This window comes from Cyprinodon tularosa, unplaced genomic scaffold, assembly GCF_016077235.1.
Source record: "Cyprinodon tularosa strain WSP-4 unplaced genomic scaffold, ASM1607723v1 ctg316, whole genome shotgun sequence".
Classification (NCBI taxonomy): Eukaryota; Metazoa; Chordata; class Actinopteri; order Cyprinodontiformes; family Cyprinodontidae; genus Cyprinodon; species Cyprinodon tularosa.
In genome coordinates, this window is record NW_024039026.1 from 610650 (window position 1) to 633031 (window position 22382).

At 38.5% G+C, this 22382-nt stretch overlaps 1 protein-coding gene across 1 annotated transcript in view; it reads right to left on the minus strand.

Annotated features, from left to right (window-relative positions):
- Positions 1-697: 697 nt before the first annotated feature.
- The window catches only part of LOC119788397 (peroxidasin), a 68863-nt gene continuing 47178 nt past the window's right edge, over positions 698-22382 (minus strand). The window contains 14 exon segments of the mRNA XM_038292712.1: positions 698-1897; positions 3241-3354; positions 4755-4884; positions 4994-5105; positions 6214-6334; positions 6336-6423; positions 6613-6747; positions 8833-9329; positions 9412-10418; positions 12572-12729; positions 15848-15956; positions 17460-17616; positions 17868-17980; positions 20327-20602. Coding sequence (XP_038148640.1) covers positions 1754-1897; positions 3241-3354; positions 4755-4884; positions 4994-5105; positions 6214-6334; positions 6336-6423; positions 6613-6747; positions 8833-9329; positions 9412-10418; positions 12572-12729; positions 15848-15956; positions 17460-17616; positions 17868-17980; positions 20327-20602 — 3161 coding nt within the window. The 3' untranslated portion in view covers positions 698-1753.

Genomic DNA, 22382 nt, shown 5'->3' on the forward strand with positions numbered 1-22382 from the left:
CGAGATCTGAGTTTTCAGTCTCACATCAAATCCGCTAATACATCAATACAACAGGGTTTTGGTGCATTTGGCATTACAAACATAACTACGCTGGAGCACTCACCTGTCAATATTACAATTGACTCCATTTTAGTTAAAATAGCGACAATTTCTCATTTAAAAAAGGAGCAAAGAGAAGCACTTAGTGCATTTGTAGATGCGAAAGATGCCTGTGCTTTTCTTCTGACAGGAATTTGAAAAAGTTTGATTTGTCTGCCAACAAAACGTCACGTTTCGCTGCTACTACTGGCTAAAGCCTATTATGGAAGGCGGGTACTAGCTGGCACGTCACCCAATCAGCTCCAAGTATTGTACTAAACTTTACTCCTTTTCACGGACAGACCGAACAGCAGCCATCCTACATAGATAACGTAGAACTCAACTCAGTTCTACACATATCAATCTGGCTACTGCTAGGTTAGCCTATACTGCCAATAATACCAATAATTACCTCTCATTGATTCACTGGTTGACTATTTTAACTAAATTTTACTAAATGTTGATAAGAGGAAGACAAAATACAAGAGGCGCTAATATAAACAAGGGGAGGGCCACTGTAAAATCAACCCAGACTTCCTACAGTATACAGTACTGTATACTTTGACAGCCTGTATGTCCCAGTTGATGCGTTAATTAATGAAACAGATTCCCAATCCAATTCCAAGTCTGTATATAAAAACCTGTTTTATTTGTCATATCTAGAATTAAAATGTTCCAAAAAGCAGATTTGTTTTTAATTAGGTGTAGGCCATATTCACCAAATTCAACAACAATTTTTTCCACCTATGAAATAAATTCACTCTAATTTACTAAGATGGACCTGTGCGGTTAAAAAGGACAGTGCTGCTGGAGTTGCATCAGTTTCCTGCACAGAGGAGCATCTCCCAGCTCCACCTTACTTGAGGCCCAGGAGTGCCTTGCAGAGACAAACTGTGTGTTATCCCACATGTAAAAAAGCAGGTATCAGTAGACATGTTTCTTTTACATTACAAACATTTTTTGCAGGGCTTCACATTATCTTCAAATGTAAGCATGTACATAGAAAACGGGTAAAAGTACAAAAAGTTAAGCACCAGGGAATAAAAAGGTAACTATTAATTAAATGTCATTGAATAAAAACAAAATCCACTCAAGACATATCAAGTGAATATATGTGGCTTTGCATACAAAAGATAATACTTTAAGGTTTGTATTTAGAGAGAAACTCGGAGTAGAAACAGGGAAATAGCACCAGTTTTCGGCATCTCTAACCTGAGAAAAATTTGTTTGACATCTGCCGCCTTTCCACCCACTTCCCTTTCCTGCCTTTCAAAGGCGACCGGTTACTTTATTTTCTCATCGAGAGCAAACAGCACCTCAGTGCGCCAGGACAGTTTTTGTCCATCCTGTTTATGAAAAACCAATCATCTGTTTACTGCTACAGAAGTAAATCCATGGAGTGCCTGATGACTTATTGCTTAAAGGCTCAAATTGACCCCTGGGCTCTTGGCCCTGGACAAACTGGAAAAAATTAAATAGCCACAAGAACAACAGCAAAGAAAATGCTCCCCTGATTAAAAAAGACAAAAAAAAAAAAGCCAAAGAGGCTGCTGGGTTTGTCGAGGTCATATGTGGCTATGAATCAGTCCCATCTTCTCTCTTGATTGTTCTGATTATCTGTGGTTTTCAGACACTAGATTGTCAGGTTGGAAGGTTGATGAAGGGTCCTGAAAAGTTACATGTGGCGAGTTTCTGCTCTTTGCCTTTTGTTGTCATCGTCCTGCTCCAAGCACACCGGGCAGCAGGTACCTTTTAACTTGATGGGGTCTTTGCAAACGGGAGTGGCACATGTCTCGACGAAGCAGGTCACCTGGGCGTCCTGGGGTTAGGCATCAGAGGGAACAACAAGGCAATAAATAAATTAAAAAGATCTAGCTAAACAGCTTTATAACAGCATTGTTTATAATCAGAATCGGAAATACTTTATTTATCCCTTGCTGGAAATTATTTTCTTCCAGTGCAAACGTTTACAGAAGAGAGAAAAATAAGATTGTAAGTACAAGTAGGATATAAGAATAAAAAAAGGATCAGAATAAAATAAGGATCTGAGTATATATAATAGACAATATTTACAATACACAAATGCTGCTCAGGACCAAATTACAATTATTGCACATGGCAGTGTTATTACACATAGTGAAGTAATGAAATACAGAAATAATAAGTCATGACTGTCAGAAAGATTAATTATACAGTTTGATGGCCACAGGCAGAAATGACTTCCTGTGGTGCTCTGTGGTGCAGCCTGATGAAATGAGCCTCTGACTGAAGGTGTTTCTGTGGGTGTCCAAAACACATCATGAAGAGGATGCGCAGAAATTTCCAGCATGTATTTCATCCATATAAAATCTTCTCTTCAACAAACAATTTCTTCACTATAATACCTTTAATTAAAATATATTGATATACGTTGGAGATAAGTTCTTGATAAGTTGCGCATAGGTTTTGGATAAGCTAGACACCAAAACTTGTGAGTAACTTACACTTAACACATGTCAACGATCAACTTATGGCCCACGTATGGCACACCCTGGCATACGTCGGGAAATATTGAGCATGCTTAAAATTTCTCAACGCACTTCCTGTATGTCGACATGTGCCAGCCTGTTTCAGTGTGCTCATAACTTATATAAAACTTACCCATAACTTCTCCAACATATGCCAGCGTTTTTGCCAGATTTTCCGTACGTAAGGCATTCGGTTGACTAAATCTTCAAGGTGTGACAGGAGCTTAAGAGCTGCATTCATTGCAGTTGTGTGTATACGTATTTAATCAGGGACGAGGACTACAAACTCATTTAACACTATTGTTAGATATTTGAGTTAAATATGAAACTAAACATGAGCATTAAAAAAAGGCTTTTACACTAAATGTTTGATAGTACTATTTTTGGGGAAAAAAGTAAAAAAGCATCTAAATTCAAGATAAAGTGGCGTAAAATGCTAAGTTATGTATTCAACAGTTGTGCAGAGCAAATATTAAGTAAGCTTGGTAAGATGGCTTTAAAGAAAAGCGTTTGCTAGCAATTAGTTTTTTGTTTTTAAGAGGGAGGAGTATTATGAGTGTGTCAACTACACACTGGAAGTTTATCAGTGCGAAACACAGACACTTTAACACCATCAATATAAAGTGCATGGTGATGTACATTAAGGTAAACTCACTCTGCATTCACAGGACGAGCACGAGTCCTTTCGCCAGCGCTCTCCATCTGATCGCTCCCGCCCCTCGCTGTCAGTGCAGACGGACTTGTGCAGTCGAGCCTCCAGTCTTTTAATCTGCAAGAAAATACAAGAAGCAAACTGTAACTGTGACAAATATATGTGGTAAGATAAATAAATAAAACAGACAGATTTGGTAGATTTCAGAAAGAAGAAAATTATAAATGCATTGTCGTTGTTAGGATTATTTGTATTGATGATGTATGAGTCTGTTAAACCCAAATAATAACTGTCTGTTTAATGTCTAAGTGGTTGATCTAATTAGGACAGTTCTTCTGTCAGGATAAAAAAAAGTCATCTTCATTTTGAAGAACAAAGATTTGGGAATCTTCGTCAGAGAATCTTCTAAGAAATTAGTGTAAAATTTTTATATGGTTGAAGCAATGGATAAATTTTCATTTACAAACATGTATGATGTAATGATGTGATGATGTTGATGGTTGTGTGTATAAAATGCTTCTTTAGCTGTGTTTGGAGTCTCAGGTCTGAATAAGATGACTGTACAATTTCTGTCCACATCTGTTGCCGCTTCTCATAGTTATCTTATACATATACATTATGAAGTATTTTTAAAGGGTTTCTTTAGACTTATCTCTTCTCAGGAAAGAATCACAGATTGAACACACTCAAGAGAGTTTAACAGGTTTTCCCCTTTAAAGACTATCATTTACTTTCACTTTAAAATCTTATTCGCAAATAATTTAAATGAATTTACAGCAGTGTTGCAAACAACAACAGCAAACCACAGTAATGTGTGCTGAAAGAAGACTTAAGTCTCCTCTTAGCTGTATTTTTCAGTCAAGACAATACATTTTATAGCCAATTCTGTTTTGCAAACAAGCCATAATCATTGCATGACTTCTAATAACTCCATGGTAAAAACAACTGTGCTACAGGGAGTCCTGTCTTTAAAGGGACTTCATTTCTTTTGAAGGTTTTAAAAGTTTGAAAAGAGCCTAAATGCAAAGCAAAATTATATGTTCAATTCAACATTAATCAAATACATCCAATAATAACTGAACCTTTGCAGGAAAATAGTTATCCATAATAAGGAGAGACTTAGAAAGCTTGTTTAAGTGTTTCCAATAAAGGCTTACATTTGATAAGTTTAAGTTTGCAACTCGTATCACTCCATTTCAATTCAGGCAGGTTTAATGCTGTTTTATGTTAGACCTTTCTGTCTGCATCCCTCTATGTTTTATTTTTATCTAACCTTTATTTTACCAGAAAGTTCCTTGAAATAAAATCTCTTTTTCGAGAGAGACCTGGCCAAGAGGCAGCAGTACAGTAAGACACATAAGAACACAGGACAACATAATATGTAGATATTGCAAATGAAGACAGCAAGGTGAGCTTCATGTTCTGAGAAATCTTTGCATCATAAAAGCTGTAGTTGTTGGATTTTCTGCATTATGAAGGCTTATTTTAGCCCAATCTCTGTTTGAAACCAAACCCACCTGTTTCCGTAAGCTTGAGATAGTCTTCTGCATGTCTGAGACAAACTCCTGGAAGTCGTTGACCGAAGGTTCACTGCTTGTTTTGCTCAACGTTACATTTGAAAGACTGTTTTTTGCATCTTTCAGTGGACTGCAAAGGCAAATACAGACATAATAAAAATGTTTAATTCAAAAAGATTTTTTTTTTTCTCAGATTGTCTCAGATCTTTGAGCAAAGATGACAAATTTGTATTTGCTACCTCGTCTCCTGGACGCTATTGGCAGGTTTCTCCTCCTTGTAGCTGTGTTCAGCGGATCTTCGTCCTCTGAAGTGGTAAGACAGGGCATTGAACTGGCCCTTGGTTCTGCAGTCTAATGGGACACAGGTTCAATTATGTTAGGACAAGCAAGCTGAAGACAGCAAATCAATTTCAGGTATGGGATTTTTATTTATGAAAAAAATTCAAATGCTCTACAGGGAAACAAAAGCAATAGAAACGCAAAAATACAACACAAATATTTAAAGAGAATAAAGGCGAATATTTAATATAAGAGGATTATATAAGAAAGATAAAATGATTGATTTGAAAAAGGGAAAAAATTGAAAATTTGACTAAAAACTTGACTAATTGTGTTTAGAGAGCAAAGTCTAATCTAAATAATTATGTTTTTAACTTGAATTTAAAGCTACTGAGGGTTTCCAAGCTTTAATAGGAACATTAGAACTAAAAGCTGCTTCTCTATATTCGGTTTTGGTTCTTGGTATGTAAAGTAGAGTTGAGCCAGAATACCTGAGAATATCTCTAAATTGCTTCCTGTACTAAGCTATAATTAATGGCTAGTGCTGTAGAAAGGTTTAGGTTTTCAGTGGCTCTAATTTATTTCTCTTTTACAGTAAAAGCTAGAATGAGACAAAGATTACCTCCAAACAAAGTCCAGTTCATGACAATGAGTCAAAAATAACAAGTTCAATAGGAAGTTTTTTTGTTTTGTCTTTGTTTTATACATTAAAAAATAATCTAATCTAATCTACAATAATCTAATCTGATAATCTCACCCTTTGGTCTGAAGCTAGATTTTTGGACATCTCGGCTTCTAAGTTGTTATGTGAAATGTAGTTTTCGACTAGATGCAATGAAATAAAGAAAATGCTTAAACTGAAGAAATTCTGCCGAATGCATCATCCTGTTGGATTTTAATAATAAAAATATTAAATTGCAGAATTTCAATGGTCTGAGGTGTTGCAACAAATTTCCCCAAGCTATTCTGCTCTCATTGACTATTTCTAAGATATAAATAACTGTATCTTCCTGCAAGTGAAAAAAAATCTGCCAATTTTACCAGGATTGAGTAGCTTTTACTTAAAGAAACTATAAAAAAAAAAAAAAAAAAAAAAAAAAAAAAAAAGTATATTAGGTTCTGATAAATAGCCCAACTTAACTGGTTCAGGTTCTACACTGGTGACTCTTGCTGGTCTTACCCTCACAGCAGTCCTGCCACATACGCAGGTCGATCTGAGGAACATCGTCACAGCTTCCATAGCCATGTGGCAGGTCAGCCACTAGGAACACATCCCGCTGGACCCGGGTGATGTTGTCCCCCATTGTCACACACAACCCGAGCTAAGGAGGCTTGTTTAAGCTGAGTGAGCTGTGCAGGAGTGAACACGCCCGGGTTTTCATACCAGAACCTAACCAAGACCCAAACACAAGGCGTTGGATTTGAGTAAGATGGTAGAAAAAAAAAAAAAAGTCTCTGTCCTGTTCTTTAGTTAACCTCATATAGTCTAATGCTTTGCGTTTACTTTCTGTAATAGTGTAAAAGGAATAAAAAATAAAAAGTTGAGAAATAGACTTTAAAAATGTCCTGAGAAATGTACCTGTCTCCATCCCGCACTCGTTTGAACTGTGTTGCAAGCAGACACATGAGGGTGGGACCCAATCTACTGCCAGGAACAAGGTCTTCAGCCATCAGGGCCGGGAACAGGTCAATGTTAAGAGGCGTACCGTACAGCCTGCCATACATGGAGAACAGTCAGTGCAACAAATAGTAGTCACACTTACCACATAATACAGCTTGCCTTTAAGAGTGAAAATACTCTACCATCAGTACAATTTTGATCATTGCTACTCAGAAACAAAAAATCTTATACTTAGAAAATTAAACAATGCAGTAAATGCAAATTGCAAATTTGGTACGAGGATATGCTATTATAAGCAAATTTAGGTGCATGCTTCACCATCTGTAAGTAAATTACTAATAAAAGGTAGTTTAGGGTGCAAGCTTTGTAATCAAGCTGTCTTTATTTGGAAATATAATGTAAGGAAATCTTATTTAGCTGAAAAGCTATTTATCACTGACAGCTATCTTTTACATGTGTCAATTATGTGATCTCTGGTCTATATATGAATAATTATATCGTCTAATTAAAAGTTAAGGGGTCTTTTAAAGTTTAAAATGAATAGAGGAAAGATTTAGGTTGAAAAAGAGAAGTACTGTACATATAGCTCTAATTTACTGTGATCTGCTCCATAACTGGGATGATTTAACAATACTTTAGAATTAAAGTGAGAGGAAAAGCTCTGAAACTTATTTTAAATAAATTTTAACTCATTTTTTATTAAAAATGTTTCTAATGAAATAAGTCAAATTTTTTAATTATCTTCAAATAGCAAAAACATAATGCATTGTTATATATAGTTATGAAAGCGAAACTTGTAAGTTAGTGTAAGTTAGGCTGTAGAAAAATGTGTGATAGGAAATTTACCTCAGGTTTACATTTAATAACTGACTTCACTATAAACATCTGGATATGAACTGGAAATGTTTTAACTGTAAATGACAGCAAGATGACTGTTGTAATTGGAACGGTATTAATTAAAGGATATTAAAGTATATGAAAAACAATGGGCTGCACATGCCCAAAAATATATATTTTTTTTCAATTAGAACCGCTAATTACTAAACAAGTAGAACACAGATATAAAACAGATGTAAAAACTCCTGTGAAACCAAATAGCAGTTTTAGTCCGTGAGGCAAACTACCCGTCTACTTTTAAACTTATGCTTAAAACTTTTCTTTTTGGTAAAGCTTATAGTTAAAAACAGATTGATGTTTGCTTAGTCGCTGGGTAAGTAGAGAGGTAGGTGGAGGTGGAGCGTTAACAGCTTTATCAGACGAGGGAGAATACTAGTCCGGATAGAAGTTTCTTTTTGCCCTATTGGGGATCTACCTTTGTTATACCTCATCCAAAAGCTATTTTCTGTATTTGTGCTGCTATATGTTTTGGCTGTTGGATGACATAGGGACCACTTTTCCTTAATCTGCTTTATTCCATCTATATTCCCCTATTCTGCAGTATTTGTTAAGTTTCACTCATACCTTTATGCTCTCTCTGCTTTTTCTCATCATAGAAGCCTCCTCTGATCTACTCCTGTTTGGCTGTGACTCCATCCTGTACTGAAATATCAATCTGCTGCCACCAACACCACTTTTTAAGGATGCTGGAGCTTGGCCTGTTTCCAGTGCAGTCCTGTAATTTTTATAGTGACTAGCAGAATTGCATTGGAGCTTGTCTGCCTGGCTGTCTGTTTCCTGGACGGGGCCACCTGTGGAGCTACTTAACAGTTAGCTTTTGTATATCTGCTTCTTTCTGTATGTCTGCTTCTGTCTCCTTAAACCCCAGCTGGCCTCAGCAGAAGGGCGCACGCACTGAGCCTGATGGAGGTTTCTTCTTGTTAAAAGGGAGTTCCCTTATCCACTGCATACTCGGTGTGAGGGATTGCTGAAGAGTCAAGGACAAAATGCAAGCAAAAATAGTTGCTGCAGGCTCATTCTGTAAGTCAATGACTGGATGCAATCAACTGCTTTTCCTAACTAATTTGCCTGTACTTTCTCTGTACAGTGCCTTGAGATGACATGTGTTGTGAATTGGTCCTATATAAATAAACTGAACTGAAAAAGGTTCATAAGTTGTTTTTGCAATGTGAAAAAGAGCAAATGCCCTGACTTTTGATATTAATCAAAATTCCAAACTTTACATAATTTATTAAAGAAATTATCTAAACATTAAACAGAGTGTTACTAGGAGGCAGTTACCTTCGTAGTTTCTCTCTGACCTCTGGGTTTCTGATCTCATTTCTCAAGTCATCAAACGTCTGAGCTGAGGTGAAGTTACAAAAGGTCCTGTAGTCATTGTATGGTGGTATGCCGTGATCCCTTCCTCTCTGAACATTCATGGCAGCCAGATCCAGGGCTACAGCGTGGGCCATGGAGAATAACTTTTCGGTCAGGTCAGTGTTCAGCAGCTGAGTGGAAACACGCATTTTGCCAGCAACCCCAAAGAGTCCACGGAGGAGTGGGTCAATGCCTCCCTCATTTACGATGCGGAAAGGGGAAAAGAAGGCCCGATGCAGGGAGATGTGACCCTGGGGGATAGGCTCAAAGTGCTCATTTAGCCTGTATAGTATTGGGTTGATGAGGGTATGTCCAAAGCGGAAAGCTGCAGTGGCGAACCCATTGAAGATTCCAGCGTTAATGTTGGGGTCATAACCGGTGTATGGCCCTAAAATCCTCATTCCTGCTTCTCCAAGAATCTGAAGGGGAAAACACATTTTCTCATCATCAACTTTTTAGTGTGTTTGAAATATGTGTATGAGTCAGCAAAAAACTAGCTACCTTTGGTAACCAATGGCTATAGGTGATGTGCTGCATCTGAGCGCCCACTATCTTCCTGGTCTCGTGGTAGATGGTGTCCCCATCCCAGTGGGGATTCAGTCTTAGCAGTTCTGTTGCGATGCGGTTGTGCTCCCTAAACCACACAGTGTGCATGGCCGTCAACCCAAGCTGCTCGTTGGCACGGTGGTCTCCAGCCAAAAAGCAAGGGATTGGACTCTCGTTTTCATCCCTCATGCACTCTGTGGGCGGTCCAGTGGCAAATGGAAGAAGAGCTTTCCCCGTTCGTTGTATGATGCCCTGACGAAGAAGCCCCCTGTGGCTGGCAGTGTCACGGATCTGCTCTGATTCATGTCGTGAACTACCGTAAACGTTGGAAGCATCAATGTAGGAGGTGATCTGGTTGATCTGCTCTCTCGGATAAACGCTGTTCATGAGCAGAGACGTCATCCCGCTGCCGCACACAGGGCTGGAACGTACAAAGAACATGCAACGGGCGCCACTTCGTAGCTGCCGCTGGTCATTGGGTGGGAACTGGATTGGAAAGCACGGGGGGTCGTTTGTGCAGACCTGAGCACATTGTTGGCCATCAGAAAACCGACCTTGACTCAGAGCCACCACTGTGGAGTCCAAGTCGTGGTCCAAGAACTGACCCCACTGCATTAGCATATGAGTGTAGCGGTCGTCAGGAGTTATGGTCTCCGTTCCAATCATTGTGGTCGACACAAGCCTTGGAAGAGGCAACCTGTATCCGTTGTGGACCCTATCATTGGTGCCTCTTGGCACGTTGAAGCCGTTGTCATAGACTGGCTTCAGGAGGCGCTCAAACGCAGTGTGAGAGGCGCCCCACATGGGGTGCTGTAGGTTGTTGCAGGTCCCATCATGGCTACGATACTTTTGGTGGAAGCAAATGTCTGAGCAGTTGTTCTTGCGCCGGTGGGCTGTGCAACCCGAGAGATTAGCAATCATGTCCAGAAAGCGGGGAGACACCAGATCGTTGTAGCGAAATGCTGGAAAAACAAAGGAGGCTTGAAAGGAGGCTACACAGCTAAAGATTGCAAAATAAACATTTTCTTGCATAACATTTTCTTGGTCATTTTGTTTTTTCTATCTAGATAAGAGGGATTCTATCGAGCAGAGGTTTAGTTTTCTCTGTGTAACAGCAAAAACAACAAAAAGGCCTAAATATGCAATGAAATGTAAGTTTGGGGCATAAGGTTTAAAACAGGGATGTCCCAATCTGATATTGATACTGGAAATTAGTCTAATATTAGTAAAAAAAAAAGAATATTGGTATATATCAACTTCTATCTAAAATTTCCTGTATAAGCAAGCTGATGGAGACAGTGGTAAAAAAAACAACTCATAATGGTGTAATAGATTTGTGCTCATATATAATATCAGATCAATAATGATCAGTAACAAAAGCTGCAATACATGAAGAAAGTTGTTTTGGGACATCCCTAGTTTAAAATATTCAGTATTTAAGTGACAGAAAATTATTAAAAATATCTGTTAATTGAAAAATCTATTATCATCTCAAGGTGATATACAGAGAACATCATCTATCATCATTTTATACTTTTTCTATAACAAGTTTTAGAGTCATCTGTTTTAGAATGCTATGGATGGACGGGTGGATTTCAATGAGTTCAATGTGAGTTTACGTCAGTATAAAATAGTACTTGCGTGGCTTATTTTCCACACTTTCTTGTATGCGCTTTCCTATGTTAACTGTGCAACTGAGCTGCTGACCTCTGAAGATGAAGTCTAAGTAGAGGAAACAGGTTCCTTTGTTTCAGCTTTGTCTAGAGTTATGTTTAATTTTAAGTATTTTAAACAAGATGATCACATATTATTACCTTTTCCCTTGTGTACCATTTACTTTATACCTCTCTGAGAAAACAACTTAGTCAAGAAATATAATGCACGCCCCCAAAACCATAAAGTGACACATGCTGTGTTTTCACTGCAGTTCATCCTTCACCTTGTGCTGTAATATTTAACCCCCATTAGCAGAGGTGCTTTATGTTCCCAGACACCCCAACCCACAATCCTGCCTCAGTTTTCCTCCATGCTAACAAGAGCAGAGCAGAAAAAGATTGAATGTTTATGGCGTAAACATTCAGTCCCGCCCTGCTCCACCCAACTCTTCCAGCACACATGGGACTAATTAAATGTTGTAACACAGATTGTGTTAAACTTTGTCCAGTGCTCTGCAGTGATTATAGTTAAATGTTAAGCTGCATGTCGTTGGGTCCAATAAATCCGTTAATAACAGGCTCCTTGTCAACTGCTCCACAGTTACGGTTCTCTGTGTGATACATGCATTTAAACAGTTTTTTCAGTAATAAAACATTGTCCAGGATCTGTTTCTTCTCAGCCCGATTTAATCTTACACCCTTAAAAAAAATCTAGCACAGCTAATTGCAGACACACGTTGCTTCATTAGAAAACTGAATACAGAAAAATTACAGCACACATGTATTTCCTAGTCTTCTATAATAGATGAAAGTAGAAAGACATGTTGTCTGGCAAGTCTTGAAGATGCTCCAAGTTTTTATACAACCAAAAGAGGAGGAACTATAATTGATGGTTAAAATAAAATAAAAAAAAGTACTATCCAATCTTTTATATAAAACGCTAATAAAAACAAATCTAAGATTGAGATTTAAGAAAATCTAATAATGTTCAGACTAGCTGTGCAACCAACTTTGCAAATCGCTTAATCTGTTGATTATTCTTTCAATTAATAATTGGATAGCCAAAGGTTTATTACGAAATAAATCAGGTGAAACAAAAACTTTTCCACTTGAGGAGTTCTAGATAGAGCATTTTAACAGAAGAACCCATTTTTTTTATATTAAATGCAAAATGTTACGATATTTTTTTTACAATTCTGATATAATTATGGCTCTAAGTAGATTGCTCTGTCAGCTAAAGGCATGTTTTAGAGCCTCTATACTCCAGTTAACGATTAGTACGATTACTAAATTGTTGACGATTATTTCAATAATCAATGAATTAAGATTAATCAGATTATTTGTTTTAGACCTAATTCAGACTGTATAAACATTTAGCAAAAGCTTTGTAAAACATGTTGAACATGTAAACACACTTTTAAACCTCAGTCTGGCATATAGAAGCAAAACAGCAGCCTTACCGGTGCCATTGGTGTCGACCATGAGACCCTGGTTGACATGGTTTTGAATGAGCAGGAGAGTCTGCTCGAAGATCTCCCCGGCACGTGCCTGCTCAACTGTGTAGGGATCACGTGGATATCGAAAAAGAGCGAGCAACTCTCCTGGATTACGAGGCTGACTGGAGAGATGAGGGGCATAGAGGGGCGGGAGGATGGTGGGAAAATCAGGAGAGAGAACAAGCTGGTATTAGCACACAAAAAAAAACAAAAAACAAGAATTTAAAAATATATATCTGCTCCTTAGACTTTTAAGAACTGACAGATAGACATAGCTTATTCTAAGCTGTTTCTCCTGTGAAGCAAATAAAAACAGAAAGAAAAGTATGAAGATGAGAGATACTTTACTGAACGTAACCCCTTTGATAAAATCTATTTAATGAATTTCTGCAGCAGAATCCAGGCTGTTGCTTCTATTCACCTCTGCTGATTTATTTCCTATGTTTACCAGGCAGCTTATGGTGGAAAAATAAATAAAACAAAAATGCAGGCTTACTGGTGCTCTGGTAAACCACAAACCTTCAATAGGTCAATAGTAAGAACACATTCTTATTTTAAAGCATTTAACAATCATATCAAATTTGCAGCCTGTCCGATTTCATGGGTTGCAGATTAGTTGATTATTATCCCCCTTATTATCCTTTGCTAACAAGTCGAGCCCTAGTATAGAAACTATAGCAAGAAAATCACATTCAGCTGAATGCATGTGGCAACATCATTAATACAAACTTAACACTTTACATTATTATAAATTCCTATTTCAAGCTTTTTAAGTCAATCTATCATCCCATCAACACCAATCAGCTTCCCTAAGTTGTCCTTATTAAAATGATCCCTTAGCACATTGCTGCCACCACCATGTGTCCTCATGAGGATGGTTTAGCATATGCATTTGGACCAAAAAGTTAATATACTTTCATCCAATCAGAGCACTTACTTCCACATATTTGCTGTGTCCTTACATGGCTTGTGGCAAACTGAAAATGGGAGTCATTATGGTAGCCTTTCAATCATGGCTTACTTCTTGTCTCTTTGTACACAAAGACCAGATTAGTGAAGTGTATGGCTATCCGCTTTTCTGTCAACAAATCCTTCCGCCTGCTTCATGGATCCCTGCATCTCTTGAAGACTTATCCCAGACATCGTAGCTGTTTTCTTTTAGGTAGTTCACAGAACAGCTGTGTTTCAGCTTGAACTAAGAACATACAGGTGGGCTCTATTTACTTCTTTGTTGACTTCTGAAGGTACTATTCTGCACTGAATTGTAAACAGTGTACTTATCAAAAAAGTGTATCTTAAATTTATATTCATAATATGGGTTTAAGGCAACATATTTTCCCCTTTTTCTTATAACAATGCTCTGCATAATATTGGCTGCACAGATGAAGCCTGTTACTGAAAGATCAGGGTCTGTCGTGTATATATATCAGTCCTCCAGAGTACATGTTGCTGAGTCAGCCTAAGAAACGCCATCACATCTTTCCTTCTCATGCATTCCCACTGGGATTTCACTTCGTTTCCAAATGACTGAATAACCCACAGCAAAGCAGAAAGCTGTATCCTATCCTGTGATTGTCATTAAACAAAGCTGGAAATCCCCCCCATCACATCAGCAGCAATGACAGGGCTGTTTGTATGGATGTGGATTTGTTTCCTTTACATATGAGTGAGTGTTTGTGTGAGAGGGCAGGCGTGCACGTACGTGGGCACGCGCCAAGAAAAGCACAACTGCTAACCACATCATTCAACAGGATGGAAACTTTCTTAAAGGCAAATTTGAGTCATATCCATCCCTCATAGATGCAGACATCGATTCAAAAGTCATCACCTTTTGATATGAATGTGAACTTCAGTCATGCATGAACCAAAACAAATACAAGTAGGACAAAGAAACATGACAAATGTAGAAATTAAGATGTGTACCATAACAAGACACCTGGATGGGGTACTTTCATACTTAATGAGCTGAAAACTATTTTTTTGAAAATGTAATCTCTAAAGTGGGAAACAAGATTCATATTTTTTGTTTTGTTTAAATTGGTCAGTTTTCCGGTATCAAAGTGAAAGGCTAACATGAATTTAGCAAACTGTAGTGCTAAACTCCAAAAGCAATTTTAGCTTGCAGTAACTACGCCCAAACTCTATGTGTGTTTTTGTCTTTATCGGATATAAAAAAAAAGTTAACTGCATAAGTGGGGCTATCATATGAATCATATGTCTGTATTTTATCTTTAAAAGATCCTTCTTTCTGCAGCTGTATTTAAGTATTTTGTTTTGCTGAGAAATTTGATGCATCACTCCTCACATGTAACCATGACGACATATGAAGCTTGTGGATCTGATAACATTTGCCACATTTTCTTAACACAACTTTTAACAACTTTGGCTAACGGTTTGGTGAGATGATTCATGCACCAGGGCATTCATTTGCAAGTTATATTTCTTTAAATCTGTTAGGAAAAAAAAAACAGGTCTTAGTATACTTCCAACTTTTTAGTTATTAAAATATATTTCCATAGGAAAAAAAATACATGTTGAGGTGCAAGATGTTTTAGCTCACTCTCTTAACTATCCTCCTTGTTAAAAACACATCTAAAGAGATATTTATTTCCCAATAACAGCAACGTCTGAGCCAGTGGAACAGTGCTCTAACATCTGGAGTTGGTAAATCATCCTGAGATTCTTTGTATGAGCCTCACATCAGAGAAAAACTCATTGATCTAAGAAGGAGTAGCTTTTTTATGCACCTAAAATATGTTTGATTGTGATGATTACAGGAATAAATTGTTGGGAGTATTTATTAGAAGAATTTTTAAGCTCTGCTGGTATGTGTAACTTTGAACGACGTGGGACGTCCTGGACATTTTTCACAGAATCTCTGAAAATGTATAAAGTTTTAAACCCTCCAAATTGCTGTTTTTCCAGAAGCCATGCAGGGAACATACGAACATGGGAAAAGACTCTGTTTAAGTCAGTTCAGACGAAAATTAAACTTTGGGTAAAAAAAAACTGATGCTGCATGTTATCCTGAACACGCCATCCTTATCTGGTGGTGGTAGCATAATGCCATCAGAGATCTTTTCTTCAGCAGTAACGATGAAGCTGAACAAAGCTGAGCTGAGCTCACCTTGAAGCAGGACGGCGACCCAACATACGTAGCCAGAGCTCTTACACTAGTGGATCTGAATAGCCTTGTATTTGCAATTTTTGCATTTGCTGTGTGAGTATCTCATGTCCTACCCATCAAAAAGACGTCTCCGTGTTGAGTTAATAGCACTGTCAACATTCCGGATGGCCTGCTCTATGGAGGTGCTCACAAAGGTGTCTCCCTCTCGGCTGATTGCCGGCACTGACAGAAAAAGACAAACAGATCAATGTGGAATTTTAAAGGGAACACTGGCCAAAAGTAGAAAAAAAAACAAAATCATTCACTCTCTTCTGATTTTCTTTCATAAATACATAAAGGAATAAATGAGATCAACAATCTCAGGTTCATTCCTGATACTGTCATGCTTCTGTGCTACAAACTGAGCATTGCTCTATGGATGTGCTCACGAAGCTGCAGCTTTGGTCTGACCTCATACATCACAGCACAAAAAACACACACACACAAAGTAGCCGACAGGGATCTAACAGGTCAGCAGTAATCAGTAAACTCTGATTGACTTTATATGAATCTTAAAGATCATTAACATGAGGTTTATCTCACAACTACAAAATTAAACTTAAGAAACCCAAAGAGATGTTTCATAAAATCGAGCATAATTATTCAAAAAACTAAATCAAAATGCAGACTGTTGGTGAGAAAATAATAAAAATATGGGTTTTAATGCTTCCACAGGACATAAGAGTGGTTATAACATTTAGGTCGCTGATGAATTGGTTACTAAAATATCAAGCATCAGCAGGTGTGAGGTACCTTTATTTTTGAGAGTTTTTGTTGGTTTGCTGGTCTGGAGGATACATGTTTTTGGTAACAAACTTCCAGGGCAGGAAAGCAAGCTAGCCATCAATACATCCAGAGATGTTTTATGCGATTTCCAATTTCTTTGATGCAACAGTTGACAGTAAGAAATATAAATTACGAGTGGAAGATATTTTCTATACCTGGATCTTTCCATAGGTGGACAATTGAGCAGCTATATTATCAAGTCAGACCAGGCGATGTTCACACAAGTAATAATGATTTTGGACTCTATAGGCTTTAGTTATAAACCTTTTCTTAAAATAAAGTATAGGAGTCAAGCAAAGATGAATCTTAATGAGCCATTAATGTTTTAGAATAATGTTATTTCAATAGACTGTATATTATTCCACATGGCTAATTCAATTAATTTCATGGAGATTAAATTATCTGGGTTTGGTGTAGAAGGCTTACAGCCGTACACGTTTGAGCCCTTGCCTCACAACGCTGCGAGTTCTGTTAGCTCTATGCCTGCTAAAGCACAGACGTCCATCACTGGGACGGAACTCAATGGGAGAGGAAATGATTCCTATTTCTTATTTCAACCGTTGCATATATAAGCTGCGACATATGAATCAAGATGCTATGACTGAAAAAATTTGATTGACAGATGACCATTGATATATGATTGGCCGCATTTAGGTGATTAGAAATTTAAATATGATTTCCCTATGACTTTAAATATTCAACAGCACTGCCCTTTTCTATTGCTTATAGAATTTCTAGATTTAGTATACAAAATTATCTATGCCCCATGTTTCATATAAAGACTTTTTATAATATCTTAGCCGATGTTCGTCTGATATTTATGTACAACATGGCAGGATAAGACTCCAATCATGTTTGCTCAATAATAAATGCAGCGACAAAATGTTTTGTTTTTTTTACCTCTGACTGAAAGCACCATTCTAGCAGCTTGATAGCCGATGGGGTTACGGGCGACGCATTCATAGCGTCCAGCATCTGCAGTCCCAACATCCTTCACCTCCAGGTAACCTTCTGGACTGATGTGGAACTTTCCGCTCTCTGTTATCTGTACGCCATCCTAAAAAGACATGGAATGTGGGCAGATCAGGGATCTAAAACACCCTGAGTGGGCTATTCTTCTGCCGTCCCCCACCTAATCAAAATACTGGACATAATTATGCAATGGTGCACAAAGCATATAAAATAGTTTCCTTATTGTCAGATAAAGGATGGGGCAGCAACTCTCCACTAATGGCACAAATATAAAGTCATTACCTAACTCTCTAAAATCTATTGAAACACCAATAAAATATAACGAATGATCCTCACCTTGTTCCAGGTGAGGACTGGCTGCGGCTGGCCTCGAGCACTGCAGGGAATCTGCACATCCTGACCAGCCTCCACTGTCAGGTCCCTTGGAGCATTTGTGAAAACAGGCGTTACTAAATAGGTTAAAACATACACACACAGGCATGTTAATGATTAATCCATCACAGACCAACATAAAAGTCTGTCTGTCTATAGAGCATTTTGCAGGGAAGAAAAGAGGGTTGTTTTGTGTTACACTTGAGTGGCTGCTTTTCTTTCTTTCATAAGCAGCCTGTGAAACATTAATCACCTTAGAACCAGAGTGATGCTCTGTTACAATGGTTCTCACACTTTCTAGACTCAAGAGCCAAACTTTTAGCTGAGTGAACAAACATTTCAAAATCGAAATAACAACAGGGTTATGTTTTATACAACCAACGTTATTTGTTAAGGTCTGTTTTCTTAAAGGTATTGTGGAGGATTTTATTTTTCCTGGTCGATCATCTCAATAAGAGGTCCTCCTATTTTAAGTATGTTTACGTAAAGCCGTCCTACGTGACGGTCCCCAGTCAGCTATGTTTTTCTGTGCATGTGCACTTTTATGTGGTGAGTTACAGTTTCAGACAGTCATTGAAGCTCCCCTTTCTCACCACGGTTCTTTGAAAATGGCCGAGGGTCGTAAGAGAAAAGTGTCTACAAAGTGTATGAGAAGATGAAAAAGGCCTCAGAAAAGAGAGACAAGACCAGAGTGTTTTTGGGAGATTCTTTCATGTGATGGCGTACTCTGAAATCACAGGTTATGGTCCCCACTGATGCCTCGGTTGCGAACTTTCTACTCGAAAGGTAAAGTTTGGCATGCTATTTGGACAAATCCATTTCACATGACTGCTATTAAAAGTTATTGTCATGATCTGCCCTGATAGCTCACCTTAATTGTTCATTTCACTCACCTGCCTGACTCTGCCCGGTTTTCTAATTATTACAGATCTTAACAACCTGCTGTTTCTCCTTTAAATTGGGCTCAGTTCCAGCTATTCGGCCAGATCCTTGTTTGATGCTTGTTGGCTGTTTGTTTATGCCCGTTAGTTTGTCTGTTTAGTTAATTCTATGGTTCATGCCCTGGTTCCCAGCGGCCAGTTGAGGGAAAGGGTTTTAGTGTTTGTCTTGTCCTCTGGTCGTGTCGCGACTTTTCTCCGCTGAGCCCTCAGGGTTTCGGCACGGAATGCGGAGAGGGTCAGTTTTATTCCCATAACCCTGGCTCCTAGGAGGAGACCAGTTTAAAGTCCTGCTGAAATCCTGGTACCACGTCTCATCTCTGCTTCCCTCTACCACTGAGTCTGCCCATCTGCATCTGACCCTGCATGTCTGCTTCTGTGTGTGTCTGTGTGGGCGCGCTTCTGTACCCATCTGACTCTGCCTGAAAGCTCTGTGGATTCCTAGAACCCCGTTTCTATCGATTCCTGTGTGGATCTGACCCCTTTGTCAAGCTGAGGACTCCTGGATCTCAGAACTGTCTGGTTCTGACCTGGATTGGTCTCCTGACTGCTCTCTTTGGTTGCTGCTCTAATCGGGGACACCCTGGACAGCTCTGGGTTGGATCCCATTCGGCGCTCCATCGGATGGATCCTGCCTTCCACGCAGAGAATGGACTAAACTGTTAAACCAGGTAAGTGACTCACTCCGATAATCATCTCCTGTCAGATGATCATGGTCACTTACCTGTGTTTCTTCCTCCAGAGACTGTCAGTGATTGGGCGGTGCCCCGGCCCCTTTTCCCCACAATCGCTGCAGGTCCAGAGATCCAAGGCAGCCAGTTTCTGTTCTATTTTGTTTTAATAAACATTTTAAACTCTCCTATTGGCTATCTCACCTTAAATACTGGGTCCATCTATCCCGTTTGACAGTTATCAACCTCTATATTGAAACTTTCCAGGACAGACAAGTTTATTTATTTTGCATCATTAGTAGTTATACAGTGGCTACAGATCCTAATTTACCCCGCAAACATGTCACAATTTCCACTGCAGCACACACACACATATAAGCATGTCATGATTTTTTTTTTTTTATGTACCAGAAACTTTTTATATCTAAATATGAGTGAGATCAGGTCCATCTGAGCGACTGTCTTATCATTGCGTCCCCACACCTCCTCGAGGAGAAATGTGGTGTTGCATGCTCTCACACATGTTTAATAGGCATTCTCTCTAGGGAGAAGACACAGGGTTTTCATGTAGATTTTTTTTCTTAAAGTTGAGAGGGCAGGTGTTTTAAAAAAAATTGCAGAAATCCTCCACTATACCTTAGGACCCCACAGTTGTTCCAAGGCAGCCACTGGATTTAATTTGGGTATCAATGTTCTATGAGGTAACTCCTGTGGTTAATGCCTAGTGTTGAAGCAAGTCTTTAACATTGTTTATGTGTTTATGTGATCATTTATGAAAATAATACACATTTTTGGCCCTTCTGTATTTCCTCACCTCTCTGCTCAATGCTGAGCTGTACAGTGGTGCGCACCGTCCCCACCGAGCTCACTGCTTCACACTCATACTGGCCCTCGTCGTGTGCGGCCACCCGAGTGATGCGGAGCGTACCGGACGCCAGGATGACTTGGCGGCGATCCGAGGTCAGAGGACTTCCACCCCGAGTCCAAATAATAAGAGGTGCTGGGTAGCCGCTCGCCTCACAGGGGAAATCGACGGTATGTCCCTCCAAGACCGACTGGTCCTGTGGAGTTACGGTAAACTGTGGTGCTGCTGCATAAAGGAGAGGAGGTAAAGAGCAATATATTACATAATGTTTAAGTCTTAAAAATCTCTTTAGTTGGGAGACTGTAATTAATCACAATCCAAACTTTCTTTAAGATCCCACCTTACTCCTCTTCTTTACCAGCATTGGCGAACAAAGCACATACAGATGACATTTCATACCAGTCTGACTCTAATTAGCTGAAACATATGACTCAATAAAATGAGGAAAACACAATTTCTACAGCTGGAAATGTGCTGAGCACAGCTGCACACAAAATGTTATTACAGGGACACTGACACAAACATAGAGCAAGAATCCAAACAAGATATTCAGTGTTGCATCCTGTTAGATTCACTTCCTTCTCTCCCTGTTGATTCCTCAGCACAGTTTGGGGCTGCACAGCTGTCACGCCCTGCCACCATGGTTGTGGTCCAAACTCACCGCCTTAAACACTGAGGAGCCATTATGCAGCATGCACTTTATAGCTATGTTAACAGCCATTACTACATGGAAAAACATAGTGTCATCTCAGGATTACAGGCTGCCATGATTTCCTGTGAAATGTCAGGCCTGTAATTTTAGCTGCACACTCAATGAAATCATGTTGACGGGAGGCAATAAAGATTTGCAGCACATAAAGCTGAATGGCCTATAATCCCAGGGAAAAGGAAACATGGAAGGCATAGCAGTACTATATATTTCAGACTATTGCTCGGTAGGTGACTTTGCTTCTTTTACCAGGACACAATCTCATTTAACTAAACATTAAGAGCATAGATTGCAATTTCTACATTTGTTTTCTGTTGTGTGATGCTCTGTTGCCTACAAAAGATACAGACATAAACTTTGGGGAATTCCCTAAAGAATTAAAAGAAATTCTATCAGAGGAATTCATAAGTGCTCTGATTTGAGCTCTGTGTTATAAAAACACAACCATTTAAATGAATTAAATAACAAAGGCTTCATTAAATTCAGGTAAACTTCATAACTTTTGTTCCATTTATGATCGGTATTGTTACAGGTTATACGAAAAATGATAAGTTGTTTTATATATATATATATATATATATATATATATATATTTTTTTTTTTTTTTAAATTTATTATTATTTATGTTAGCAACATAAGGAATGTATTATCATAACAATACCAAATAACTGGAGGTCATTGGTAACAGCCAACAAAACAGCATATATATCTAACCGGTGTGCAAAGTGTAACAAGGAATTAATGGAGTAAGTCAGCATTTTCCCTCTGGAGAGGAAGAAAAAGATTCAGAGAGCACAAACAAATATTGGAGGCGAAGAGACAAGTAGCATTTACAGGGTTGGATCTTTTAAGAAAAAAAAAGGCATTGAAACTTATGTGCTATTTAATTTTTTTTTATTTTTTTTATGGCATATGTTTTTTATGGCAAATGTTAAGGCCTGCAAACCTGTTTGGAAGCACCTGATTAAAATGCAGCACCTGCGTCTATTACTGGGATTTTCAGAGTGGCTGTGAAAGAAAGACGAGGTTCTAAGCCATGGGGATTGAGGTAATACTGATATAATTTAAATTATAAAAAAAAACTTTATTAGCAGATTCTTGTCACTGAAAGAATATATATATATATATTTTTTTTTTACCAGATAACCTCCATATTTCCTACAATTAAAATCGATTTTGTTGGGCTCACTGGATTGTGTGCTGAGCTGCGTTAGGGTTTTTTCTTACCTTTTCCTCCTTAGACTCCAGTCCTGACGAGCCTCCAGCTGGTTCCAATTGGACGCAATCAGGGAGCAG